At 42.5% G+C, this 12,572-nt stretch overlaps 2 protein-coding genes across 7 annotated transcripts in view; one reads left to right on the top strand and one right to left on the bottom strand.

Annotated features, from left to right (window-relative positions):
• The first annotated feature begins 2 nt into the window (after positions 1-2).
• ITGB1BP1 (integrin subunit beta 1 binding protein 1) lies at positions 3-8,680 on the top strand. Of its 4 annotated transcripts, XM_061990769.1 has the most exons (7): positions 3-51; positions 1,499-1,599; positions 2,476-2,554; positions 3,226-3,362; positions 4,520-4,612; positions 7,459-7,608; positions 8,294-8,680. In XM_061990769.1, exons 2-7 carry the CDS (start codon positions 1,528-1,530, stop codon positions 8,363-8,365), a joined length of 603 nt encoding a protein of 200 aa, XP_061846753.1. In that variant the 5' UTR covers positions 3-51; positions 1,499-1,527; the 3' UTR covers positions 8,366-8,680. The 4 variants fall into 4 exon arrangements, with proteins under 4 accessions (XP_061846753.1, XP_061846754.1, XP_010208411.1 ...); XM_061990770.1 differs by lacking the exon at positions 7,459-7,608; XM_010210109.2 differs by lacking the exons at positions 3-51; positions 1,499-1,599; positions 2,476-2,554 and having other exon boundaries at positions 3,282-3,362; positions 4,548-4,612.
• A 166-nt stretch (positions 8,681-8,846) lies between these two features.
• Positions 8,847-12,572, bottom strand: part of ASAP2 (ArfGAP with SH3 domain, ankyrin repeat and PH domain 2) — a 101,794-nt gene continuing 98,068 nt past the window's right edge. For all 3 annotated transcript variants that reach the window (XM_061989886.1, XM_061989885.1, XM_061989888.1), the window contains one exon: positions 8,847-11,617. In XM_061989886.1, the coding sequence (XP_061845870.1) occupies positions 11,543-11,617 (75 nt within the window). In that variant the 3' untranslated portion in view covers positions 8,847-11,542. The remainder of the gene's footprint in view (positions 11,618-12,572) is intronic.

Genomic DNA, 12,572 nt, shown 5'->3' with positions numbered 1-12,572 from the left:
CGCGGACACGGAAGTGGGGCGGCGCGCGCGGGCGGCGGGCGGCAGGCGGAGGTGAGCGGCGGCGGCGGCCAGCGGGAGACCCTCGCCCGGCGGGCGGGCTCGGGAGGAGCCCGGGGGGTTGCGGGGGAGCAGGCCTCCGCTCGGTGCTGCCGGCTGTGAGAGGGGCCGCGCTCCTGCCTTCCCCAGCCGGCGGCCAGCCGGGACCCCGCCCCGGCCCTTTCTGCGGGGAGTGGGTTTATCGGTTGATGGCGTTGGCGCCGGGGGATAGCGGTGTAGCGGGAGGGAGGAGAGCAAAGGCCGGGATGCGGCGCTCGGCTGCCCGGCGTCTCCCGCCGCAGAGCCTGGGCTGCCGCGAGACTCGGTGCGTCCTGCGTCCGTGCTGGCAGAGATGCACCGCAGAAAATGCCTGTGCTGAGTAACGAGCTGCCAAGAGATGCTTAACCATCTAATGTATTTACAAAAAGCTTGTGAGGTAGCGTATATTAAGTTGTGCTTTTCTCAGAGACTACCATCAGAAGCAGCAAGCTTGCCTGGCTTCCAGCAGCTGCTGCTCTGAAAGAGAGGTTGCTAGGTCCGTGCTGGTGGCTGTTAGGAGCGTCCTTCCTGCATTCTGTGTGGCCAAGCGTGGCTTTTGGTCTGCCAAGGACCGAGTGTTTGCTTAATAACAAACACAGCAGCGACCTGGGGACTGGAATCTCTACCACATCAAGGATCTAATCTCCTCCTTATTCATCTTCCATTATTTTCTGCGGCAGGACCTCTCTTCAATAGGCTCCTCCTTTGTCTTCTTTCCCAAAAATTCTGAAGCTTTGTAATTAAAACATTCTTCTCAGAAGCTGATATATAGGGTTTCAGCCCTCCCTGACTGGGAGCCAGCATCCTGCTTCTTGACACTGGCCGGGCAGACGTTAAGTTAAGCAATTGTAGTAGGGCAAATACAAGAAAGTGTTTCTGGAATACTCTCAGAATTCCCAGTAACTCGGTTCTAAGGCAGTAAATGTACGTGATTCTTGCTTTAATTTTCTGGAACATGTTAGGTAGTAACGTCCGCTTCTAGAAGTACTACAACCACTAGCTCTTCAACAGTAGTGTTTTAATGGGAGTATAATAGTTGGAGCAGGGATTGCACTTTGTAGAGGCACTTAAGAGTTACAAATAAAAACAATCTTATGCTTTTCAGTGGTGATAGAAATTTTAAATTCTGTCCTGTTTCTAAATCTATGTATGCATTAGAAACTGACTGTTGCAGCAGTCTGTAAACTAGGTAGCAACTTGTCTTGTGGTAAATCAGAAGGGTAAGGAAGATTTCTATTTAGAAGAGAGCTTGAGTGACCTCTAGTCACACATGAAGAGCACCAAAGGAACATTCCTGCTTCTGTTCTCAGTTCTTCACAAGTTTCCAGTTTTTTGTCCTCTTTGAATGTAGTCACTCTGGTGTTTGCCAGAAGCTCCCTCCCTTGACCTTATGACAGCTTTAATTTTTATTTTTCCTATCTAGAAGATCTTCCTTGATCCAATTATGAAAAAATGTTTAGAAAAGGAAAGAAACGACACAGTAGCAGCAGCTCACAAAGCAGTGAAATCAGTACTAAAAGCAAGGTAAGCTCCAATTGGTTTATACTCTGTTCATGGGAGCACTTCCATTTGTTATGAGTTGACAGTTCAGTGGTTTGCTTGCACTGGTGGTAGGATGTGATGCCCAGAAAAATGCCATGTTCCACAAGGAGAACTTACTACTGCTCTTCCTTAGGGTGTGTTAGGAGAGTTAAAAAACACTGTATCCATTATAAAGCCCTTGTACCCCGAGATGAATGCTCAACCACTTCCATAGTGAAAGCTCACAAACACAAGAGTTTCTGGCAGCACGCAGCAGATTTGGAGGAAAGAGTAGTTAGTACATTTGTTCTGTCCTGATAAATACTGGCTCTGAGAAGGTGCCTGGTAATGAGTTTACTCTTCAGTACCAGTTGGTTACTCAGTATCTCTAAAAAGTATTCTTCATTTTTAATAATGTGTCCATTTTGTCTGATAGGTTTTGGAATGATCAGTTGAATATTCTGGGCTTTCCAAGGTGCTGTTTCACTTCCCTTGCACTGCTGTGTCATTTCAAGCACTGGTGACAAGCGTGTAGTTGTCCATTTCTTCAGGTTAAGATGCAGTACCAGAAAAGTCTGGACATAAACTTAAGGTTCATTTTCTCTTTTTATTTCCTCCTTCTTTCAGACTTTTTTTGCAGACTTTTCAAGAATTCCTGTTGAATTTATATCAGTCTAACCTACATTGAGGGAGAAAAGTAACTTCAGGAAAGAAATAGGTGTTGGTGTGTTTTTTCTCCCCATTCTGTACTGCTGCTTAAGTAATTAGAGCATTAACTCTGGTGTCTTGTTTTTAAAAAAAAAACAGAGGCAGGGCATGTAAAAGTGAATTGTTAATATGTTCTCTATAACATTCTGATGATACCAATCTCTTTCTTAGTCTGTAGATTCCAGCCTTGGGGGACTTTCCAGATCTAGTACTGTGGCTAGTCTAGATACAGACTCCACTAAAAGTTCAGGTATGTAATTATAGTTTAAGCTGGTATGCATGGGGCAGGATTAACTTTATGTGTGTTGTATAAAAAAGCAGAAGTTGCAAAAAGTTAAAATGCATATTTTTTATATTTGTGAGTTAACCTGTTAGCCTGTTGACTAATGCCTGCATAGCTCCAGGCTTCTAAAGTATTATTAATGATTCACCTAGGATTAATTCACTGAGTTTGAAGTGAAGTTTCTGTGTAAGAAAAACTTGGTTGCATTACCAGTCTGTTAGACAGCATAAATCCAGTATCAGTTTTTGGAAGCTGTATTTCCTGCTTTTACGAGTTTACATTTGCACTGAAATAATGGAAATTTTGGACCAAACAGTTTTAAACAAATATATACAGAAAAGCAGAACCAGCTTTTCTGTGTTTTCCGATTTGAGGCTGTTAATCACAAAATCGAATTGCTACAAACGGTGCTGTTTCGTGGATTTATATGAAACTGCTGCCTCTGCCAAGGGCTGTTCCGAGTCAACACAACTGTTGTGAATTCCCAAGAGAGGAGTTAATATACTGTGGTAAGGTTATGTATTTGATGAAAGTCTGCAAATATTAGGGAATTTAGTAAGTTAGCCGCGTTAACACCAACTGGAATAGCCCTGCTGTTCCGGAATTCTTCAGAATGACTTTGGTTTGTTTTGTTGCAGGACAAAGCAATAGTAATTCTGATACATGCGCAGAATTCAGAGTTAAATATGTTGGTGCCATTGAAAAACTGAAGTACAGTGAGAGCAAAAGTCTCGAAGGACCACTGGACTTGATAAACTACATAGATGTCGCCCAGGTAAGCGGGTCACAAAAGACAATACCAATGGCATCAGAACATCTTAAGCTTTGGTGTATTTCTTTCATATTATCACGTGATGTGACAGCTTGCTTTGTGACTTTTAGATGAACTAGAATAAAGTAGCTTACTTTAAAAGAAGGTTTATCTGTGATTCTCAAGAGCTGTCACACTGAATCCCATCCTACTGAGTAACAGGAGAAGATGCACCCAAAAAGCAATAGTTATTTGGGTCATCCTTGCCAAACTGTGGTTGCATGTAATTATTTTTATACTGAAGCAGTACCTGGTTGTTCTCATTAGATAGGTGATCGTTTTTATCTTTAAAAGCAAATTTATCTTACAGCAACGTGACATTTCCAGTACCTGAATATATGCTAAAACTATTTTTATAGACAAATAACAGAAATTGCTCTCAACCTGGAACACAGATCACCCAGGGTCAGTGCCACATGACAGGGCATGCGTTGTTTTTCAGCCCATCTGATTTGACCACAGGGCCAAACTCCTCCTGAGATGAAAAATTCCTTTCTGAAATCATGTTATATTTAGAGTAGGACAGAACAGACTACTTCAGTTGGAAAGGACCTACAATGATCATCTAGTCCAACTGCCTGGTCACTTCAGGGCAGACCAAAAGTTACAGCATGTTACTAAGGGCATTGACAAAATGCCCATTAAACACTGACCTTGGGGCAGCAAATGCCTCTCTAGGAAGCCTGTTACAGTGTTAGACCACCCTCTCGGTAAAGAAATGCTTCCTAATGTCCAGCCTGAACTTCCCCTGATTAGATTTCACATAAAGTTGGATGGGATGAGTTATTAAGCATTGGAACGGGCTGCCCAAGGAGGAGTCACCATCCCTAAAGATATTCAAAAGACATGTAGGTGAAGGTCCTGAGGGATATGGTTTAGTTTAGTGATGGGCTTGGCAGTGTGAGTTGAGTGGTTGGTCTTGATGATCTTAAAAGGTCTTTTCCAACTGTAACAATTCTGTGAGTGCAGCAGTGGCAGGCAGACGCCACACAGCAAGATACCAGCAAGGCTGGTGATAATCCGGTGGGCTGAAGTAGACATAACCACATCTACCGTTATGTATCTTTGTTGTTTGTATTCTTCTGACTGCACTAAAGGCTTTTGTTTGTTTCCCTCCAAAGCAAGATGGAAAGTTACCTTTTGTTCCAGGTGAAGAGGAGTTTATTATGGGAGTTTCCAAATACGGCATTAAAGTTTCAACGTCTGATCAGTATGTAAGTGATTCACAACAAACTGTCTTTCTAGTGAGAGTTGAAAAATGCTTTCACTTGTTTCTCCAGTAGATGACTGGTGTGACCAAATTGTCATTTCTGGCTTTAAGCAAAAGTCAAACAAACAGAAAAACCTCTCACAGCAGCGCTGCTCCATGTCATACCTCCTCAGGGCTCTCTGCGTTTTCCTGGTTGGATTGGTTGCATTTATGACAAAAATGCATTCCTTTTGAGATGGAGCACCAGTCAAAAGGCAAGCAATCCTTTGTGCTCTGTGGGCACATCTTCCTTTCACTGTGGCCATCCTGCCACTCTCTCACATGAAAAAGTAGCACGACCAAGACCATAGGCTCCTCAGCCTGAGTCAGTAATGCAGTTCCTACTGAAGTTATTGTGGAGAGGAAAAAACAAAGGATGGAGTTATTATTATTCTAGAATACTTCACTTGTCTTCCTCTTGAAAGTTCCAGCCTTGTACTCCTAATCCAAGAGTGTGAGCTCACTCCGGCCTTAAAGCCTCACAACTCCACTTTATTGATCAAGCCTACTTTTTGTTTGCATCATTTCCTACATGTACTTTATTTTCCTTTAGTGCACTTCAAATAGCTTTTTTGCTAAAAATGAAAATCCGGTCTCTTCCCCAGAGCCCTGCAGTTGCCTTTGTGTAGTTCTGTGTTGCAGCCATGTGGTTTCCTTCTGGTTACCCTCAGAGCCCCAGATGCCATAAATACTTGGCCTTACAAAGTCATGACCTGTCAATAACCCAGCAGTGCCTCTTCAGAAAAGCTTTGACTATGAGGAGAGCACATAGCATTGCTCAGTAACTAAATGATCTGAGAGAGAGACAAAACATTTCCTTTGGTCCCTTCAGAAAATACTTGTTTTCAGTGCTTGGGAGGAGGTGCATTAGTTGTCACTTAAATGTTGCATTTCTTTGGCTTCTGTGTTTTTGCTATCAGCCTAAATTCTTAATTCTCATTAAGAACATAGAATAAATACACCATTACTTAAATTCCTTTGTACTTTGATACAGATCAGATAGCTAATTTTAAGACTTTTGTCCATCGTTCTTCTGTCTTCAAGCTGAAAGCGTGTACAAGCTGATAAAGCCTCCTGTGGTTAAGCTAGCTTGCACTGGAATTTTATTGCATTGCATCCCGCTTCCCAAGTCCTGGCTTTCTGCACCTGTGTCATTGTTTTAGTGTGTTGGTCTCCCAACACTTTTCATAGAGTTCCATCTTGAAAAGTCCTCTGCATTCATACAAAGAGTTCAGCCTTTTGGCTTTGGGAGAAAGGTGACAGTTCTGTGATTAGTAGATACCTTTGCAGGTGAACAGGCAGCTATTGTACTTCAGACGCTGAAAAGAGAACTGACTGCAGGATACAGAAGTTTCCCTCAGGGATTTCAGTCAGCACTTGAGAAATTATTTCCCTGGTGACTGAAACGTACAGATACCTAATTCATGGACATATTTCCATTGTTTGTGGCAACCCCTAAAAACCAAAGGCTTTTCTATTTGTAGCAGCCAGGTCAAGGCTTTGGCCTTCTTCATATTCCATGTGCATGTACTTGCACATTATATATACGTACATACACATATGGCAGGGTTTGTCCTTCACCATCTTATTTCTTCCTCAACCACAGAATTCTCTCTTGGCCAAATACTGGAAGGAGGGGAGGACATGAATGCACAGGGGGACAGGCTACTTCAAAGAACATGATCTTCCCCTCCTCATGATAATCTATGTGCACATTAGGACTGTAGCAAGTTCTGAGCAAGTAACACTAGAAAGTGACAAGTAATTTGGAGGGACCTTTTGGCATCTTTCATCCAGAGGCTGGAGGGTTGATGCAGGAAGTTCTATGTGATGTGAGGGCAGGTGCTGACAGGAGTAGCTGTGAGTGACTCCCAGGACAAAGATGTTTTTCAGGGAGGTGATCTTAGGAGCTTTAGTTGAGGGCTGTCACTCGGAGGTTTCACAGGAGGCATTGAGCTCACTGTCCAGTTTCACAGCTTCTGTGTCAATGCACACCTTTCTTTAAGAGCCTTGAGCTGCTGAGAGGGACAAGATCTGTGGTGCCATGAATACAGAAAAAGAGCTGACTTGAAGCTGTGAGACCCTGGAGGTGGTATGACTGGAAGAAAGCAGATGAGCATTTGTCAGTTGAGTAGGATGGCTTGAGAAGAAAGGCTTTGTGGAGGGTAGGCCTGCAGACACCTTGTGCTGGATGACATCAACTACTCTTTGGAACACCCAAGATGTGAACTGCTGGGACTATGGCAAAACCCTGTGATGGCAGTGGGGAGTAGGTCTCAGACTAGATCTCTGCAAGAGTCAGGACCCATGCTGTGCCTCAGGCCACAAGGGGCCTGGCTCTAGCCCCCTCCACCCTAAAGCAACTGTTTCCTCTTCTGGGAGCAGTTTCTGGTGTGTACCCTTCCTGGAACAGAGACAGGGGTCTGTCTGGAAAAATACTGGAAAAGTAAAAAGCTCTTTCAAGTTCCCTCTTTGCCAGATGTACAGAGCATACCCCTGTCCTGCTCCCAGAAGGCAAGTCAGGATAGTTGGGAAATGTACAGGTGCTTTTGTGGTATGGCCAGGAATACATTACACATATGAATGCAATTCTAAAATAGAAGCAAAAACCAAAGCTAAAATTGTGTTAAACCACCACTTTTTGTAAATCTCGACTAAGCTCTCAAGTAAAGAATTTGTAACTTCACCAAGGAATGCTTTTCTGAATAAGTCTTAAGTATTCTTTTGTAAGAGAGACAATCAAAAGAGGTAGAAAAGTGAAACAGCTGTTGCACTGTGCCAGAGTAACTTTTATTTGCCACACGGTTTCAGGATGTGTTGCATAGGCATGCTCTCTATTTAATTGTACGGATGGTCTGCTATGATGATGGTCTGGGAGCAGGAAAAAGTTTACTGGCTTTGAAGACAACAGATGCAGCCTCTGAAGAATGCAGCCTCTGGGTATATCAGTGCAATAGTTTGGTAAGAGTTTATGTTTACAGCTTTTAATTTAGGTCTCAGTGTTTTGACTGTAAAGGGAGATTCTAAAACCCAAGGCACTTGTGAAGGCCTTTTGGCAGAAGGAGGATTGCTCAATTAAATGAAGAGTATAAATGTGCCTGGCTGAGGAGGGGAGAAGAGCCTTGCTGACAGCATTCCAGCAGTTCTGAGGAAACATGCCTCCATTCCCTCAATGGATGTGCACGCCTGAGAGAGCTCTTTGCAACCTAAACTGTGCCTTGTAGCTGCCAAAGACAATCCTCGTTTGTATTTGAAAAGACAAAACCCTCTTAAGATCAGGGAGGGATTGAGTTCTGGTAAGGGTGCACACAGTCATATTCTGGAGAGCAGGACAATTCATTGTCAGGATACCATGCTGTGAGAGTCACCCAGAGCAGCACTAGGGGAACACAAGACCTAACTGTGGATGCTGGTGTCATGCTATGATGAAAGCTAACAACTCTGGCTTGTTTTGCAAGAGCTCACTTAGAATGGCTTCCCCCATGTCACTTCAGACCATGGAAATCAAAGTACGGCTTTTTTGTGCTACTCTGTTTTGCATGTCTGCCAAAAGAACGACAAAGGCCACGTTCTGCTTTCAGGGAGTTTAGAGATGGTTAGAAGTTCTTTGGGAAGTGTTAATTGCCTGTGTTTGAATGTTTTCTAGGAACAAGCACAAGCGATTTGCAAAGTGCTATCTACAGCCTTTGATTCCGTTCTAATGTCGGAGAAGTCTTGATTTTCTTCAGCAGTGCACAACTGTGTAGCACAAGAGGCCTTTGTGTGAGGAGGAAATGGAGCTCCTTCATGGTGCTGTGGGCTGGCTGCAGCTACACAAACCCAGAAAAGACTTGCTGTGCAAAGAACAGCCATGCAACCTTGCACATGGTACTTTGTCATTCCCCAGACATCGTGACTTGAAGAACTTATTCCAGCTTCGGTTTCCAGGACAATACACAATTTTATATTTAACATGATTTTTTCCCCTTAATCCCGTTTTGTATATTGATGTCAATATTGTAGAAATGTAAAATAAAACTGACACTTGCTTCTTCCTCTGTCTGAAAAGCAATTTGTTAACATCAACTTACATTCCACTTAACCTAAGATAACAGAACAAAGCACGAGCAAGGAGATAACAAGTAGTCATTTGTTGCTTTACACCTCTAATATAACCTTAGGTCTGCCATCTACAGAGTTTCTCCATTCAATTAAAAGTCCCCCAGATGTACATTGTGTTTACTCAAAGTGCCACCACTTGTTTACATTTCTCGGTTTACATGTGGAAAAGAAGAATATTGCCTGAGCGACACACAGTAGGAGAAGCAGCCACAGTGATTTTAAAAGTAGTTTTATTTTTCCAGACATTTGACTGGTTAACAAGAGTAAAATTTATTAATCATGCTCTAATTATAAATCACTGCATTCAGGACATTGAAAATAAGAGTTGATTTTCGGTTATACAATATATACAGTTGCTCTGCAACTAAACAAAATAAAAACAACTGAATTGAATATTATACATCTCATAGCACTCTAAGCTGCATTTTAAGTGTCACTTGCTCCTTTTTAAACAGTTAACACAGCAACCTAATAGTCTGTCTATTAACAGGTTTTTTGAATCATCATTTTGATCAGGTTTGAAAAGTTGTACGAAATATGCCAAAATTTTGGACTTAAAATTCTTAATTTTATAATATAAATAGATATCTACAGGCTCTGGAATTTCTTTTTCCTCTGCCAGAGGAGCAAAGTTTGAGAAACATGGAAAACCTAGGGATAAATTTTGCTTAGCTGCTTGTTGTTGGTCCTCGAGATTTCATCTGCCTGCACTGTTCATGCTGTTGAGTTCTGTTCCACAAGTTTCCTTGTTTCCAAGTGACCGAAGAAAAGGGTTGTGATGGGATTTTAAAGCCTATCCCTCTGCTAGCAGAACTCAAGGAAAACCTGCGTCACTGTTTACATGTTGTTACATACACTATAAGATTCTGTGTTAAAAATACTGTACATTAGGAGATCTGTGCAAAATAATATGCCCATTTACTCTCTAGACTCTATCAGGGATAGAAACATACAAAATAGTGTTGCAAACTGAAAGTATCAGTAAGTGAATAAAACTAGTGCTAAACTATTACTCTATCGTTTTACTGGGGACTTTGAAAATACGGATTTATTTGCTTCAACTTGCAACAAAAATATCTTGAAACATTCCAGTTTGTTCCCCGTTGATACTGCAGCAGCAGCGTGTGGGCAGTGAGAGCTGGGCAGGCACGTGGCTGTCCCCACACACGGAGGGAGGTTGCCCACCCGCCCACGGTACCATTTCGGAGAGGCCCCAAAGGCGAGAGCGAGCGGCGGTGTCCACCCGGCACCGACCCCGGGCCCTTTTTCCCCGCGGCAGCCTGTCGGGTGCTCGCCTGTTTCCCTCCCCATTCCACGTGAAACGGCCGATTTCAACATCATCTGTCAGAAATTCAAAGTTCTCTGGATAAATCTAGAGATACGATAGTCACGAAACGTGATCAAAGCCAATGTGACCTAGACATTGATTTTTCTTATCCTATGCCACCAGTTGTTGCCCGTAGCATAAGCAAAACCTGGTACGACTTCACAATATACAAACACCAAAGTGACGTCAGATTTACGGGGGTGTTTTGTATTCCATCAACTGACTGGGAACTACCCCTGGCCTGGCCATTGTTCCCGAATTAGTAAAACAAATTTAACAACAGTGTAGCTACCATACATGTGGGTATATTATATAAATACAGAGTGAGTTTGCAAACCTTCCTCGTTCGCAAGGTAGTGGCACATAACTTTTATAAACCAGAAGGTAATGTAGTGTACTCGTGAGGTTTCAGATACCTTATTCACTGACGATCACGATGATCTGTGTTCCACCAAATATGTTCTCTCTGTGAACACGTTGCTGGATGATTTCAGAGAATTCAGGAACTTGAAAACTAAACTAGCTAGCATGAGACAAGTATAAGAAACTCTCTGCAATCCGTCATCATAGTTACACACATTTCAGGAAGTGCAGTTCTCATATCCTTGAGTTAATGTAGTAACTCATTAATATTGCCATAGTTTAGATAACCAGCAGTAGTCACATAAAATGACCAAAAATGGATGTAACGTACATAAAGAACATTCAAAAAACAGGTTCTACATGCGTGCAGCGTAGAAAAATGAACCAGTCTCAAGCTCACAAACTTGGAAGTTCAACAACTAACACAGATCTCAGATAACTTTAAGCAAATATCTACATCCATTCCAAACAAAAGAAGTTTCTCCTGTGGTAAACTGAAATACTTTTTCGCTTTTACCTGGCCAAAGACAGCCGAGTAAAATCTTCTCCTCAGTTAAGTGTTGATGTCCTGGATGACGGCCAGTACGGCAAGATGCTGAAGGAGTCCAATTCAGAACTACGCAGCAGCTTGCACGTTTTGATTCCAACACTTCAGACGGTATGGAGCATCAGATCAGTTCCCTGCCCTGCCAGATGCACGCTGTTTCTTTGACCGGGGAAGCAGCACCAAACCGTGGCATTGTCGGGTTACAAAAAGGACAGTAAAATTACAGCAAATTGATTGAAAAGAACAGTCCTACGGTGATGTTCACACACTCTATGGATTTTGATTGTTAAAGCTTTTCAGTTCACCTTGAAAATACAGGAAGAGGAGTTTTTTGTGTTTTTTGAAGTGTAAACGGCTCATGAGAAGTTTTAACGTAGAAAAAAGTTTTAGAAGTTCCCAAATCAGAACAATGGCAATAAAAAAGTAAGCTACGGTACCTGGGACTTGGGCAGTGCTCAGGTGTGCTGTCTGCGGATAGGTAGATGAAATGAAATAGAGCAAAAACTTATTTCTGTGACCGCTGGAAATGAGAAATGTCTCCACTTATCAGTAGCAATTTAGTCAACAATAAAGTGCACAAATGATACAGGGAAAGCTCCTTTCCGACTGGGATCTCCATCAATGTGGCCGATCTGCAAGAGTCCAGATATTTTTCCAGTTAGACTCAAAATGGCATTTCAGTATCCCCAAAATGAATACCAATCACCTTCCTGCCTGCAGGATGACGAGCCTCTCCCTACATCTATTCTGCTGCAGTGGTGGTCTTTTGCAGATGGGAAAATTTAGTCCTACAGAGTGCATCTGATTTTCAGCTACAGACTTATTTTTTTTCCCAAAAAATGTTTTATCCAGTTCCTTTGCAAGCAACACCTCTTAACGCAGCACCGCCGCTGCCTCATTGCAGCGCGTTCTCTCACGCCTGGCAGCCCATTTTCTGCTTCTGTTCTGTGGCTTCTGCTTCCCCTTGTTAAGAAGCACCAGAAGGTGAAAGGATGGATCCAGCTTCGGCAGTTTTGGGGTTTTACATGAATCTATTTGTGTTTATACAGCATTACTGGCAATTTAGATGCAATCTGAAGGTTCTGTTCTTCGCTAGCTAACACAATAAGGCAATTGTTTCATGCACAACAATTTCCCAAGGCTTTGCTTTAAAAGCTGTCGAGGCTCTGGAATGTGAAGAGCTGAGACGGTCTCCCGGCTCAAATAGACCATTTCTCAATCTCAGACAGCTGAAGAATTAGGACACTACAAAGCTGTCTTCTGAGGCCCACCACATCGCATCTGAAACAGCAGACTCTTAAAGTGCTGATATCCCCCAAGAATTTCCCGAATCACACAGACCATGTCCCCTGTGTATTGTGTTAACCCTACAAGTCAGATTTTTGTTTTGTCTTGTTTGTTTTCTGAATGACAAAAGCTAAAAATTTAACTGAAGATTGGTTTTTTTGAACAAAAGAAATTTCTGGACTCGAGTTTCTCCCAGATGAAACTTTTCTTGTCTTTTGGAAACCCACTGGGGGATCTTCTGAAGTCAATGTCAACCTCTACATTTCCTTTATTTATTTCAAAGTGTTTTGATATAAAATG

This window comes from Colius striatus, chromosome 2 (assembly GCF_028858725.1).
Source record: "Colius striatus isolate bColStr4 chromosome 2, bColStr4.1.hap1, whole genome shotgun sequence".
Taxonomy (NCBI): domain Eukaryota; kingdom Metazoa; phylum Chordata; class Aves; order Coliiformes; family Coliidae; genus Colius; species Colius striatus.
This window is presented reverse-complemented; position numbering and strand designations above follow the sequence as displayed.

What these genes read in the sequence shown, in the direction of transcription:
- ITGB1BP1 (XM_061990769.1), top strand. Translation starts at nt 1,528, where the DNA reads ATGTTTAGAAAAGGAAAGAAACGACACAGTAGCAGCAGCTCACAAAGC. An exon ending in AAATCAGTACTAAAAGCAAG is followed by an intron (nt 1,600 to 2,475) that starts GTAAGCTCCAAT and finishes TCTCTTTCTTAG; the next exon opens with TCTGTAGATTCCAGCCTTGG. An exon ending in ACTACATAGATGTCGCCCAG is followed by an intron (nt 3,363 to 4,519) that starts GTAAGCGGGTCA and finishes TTCCCTCCAAAG; the next exon opens with CAAGATGGAAAGTTACCTTT.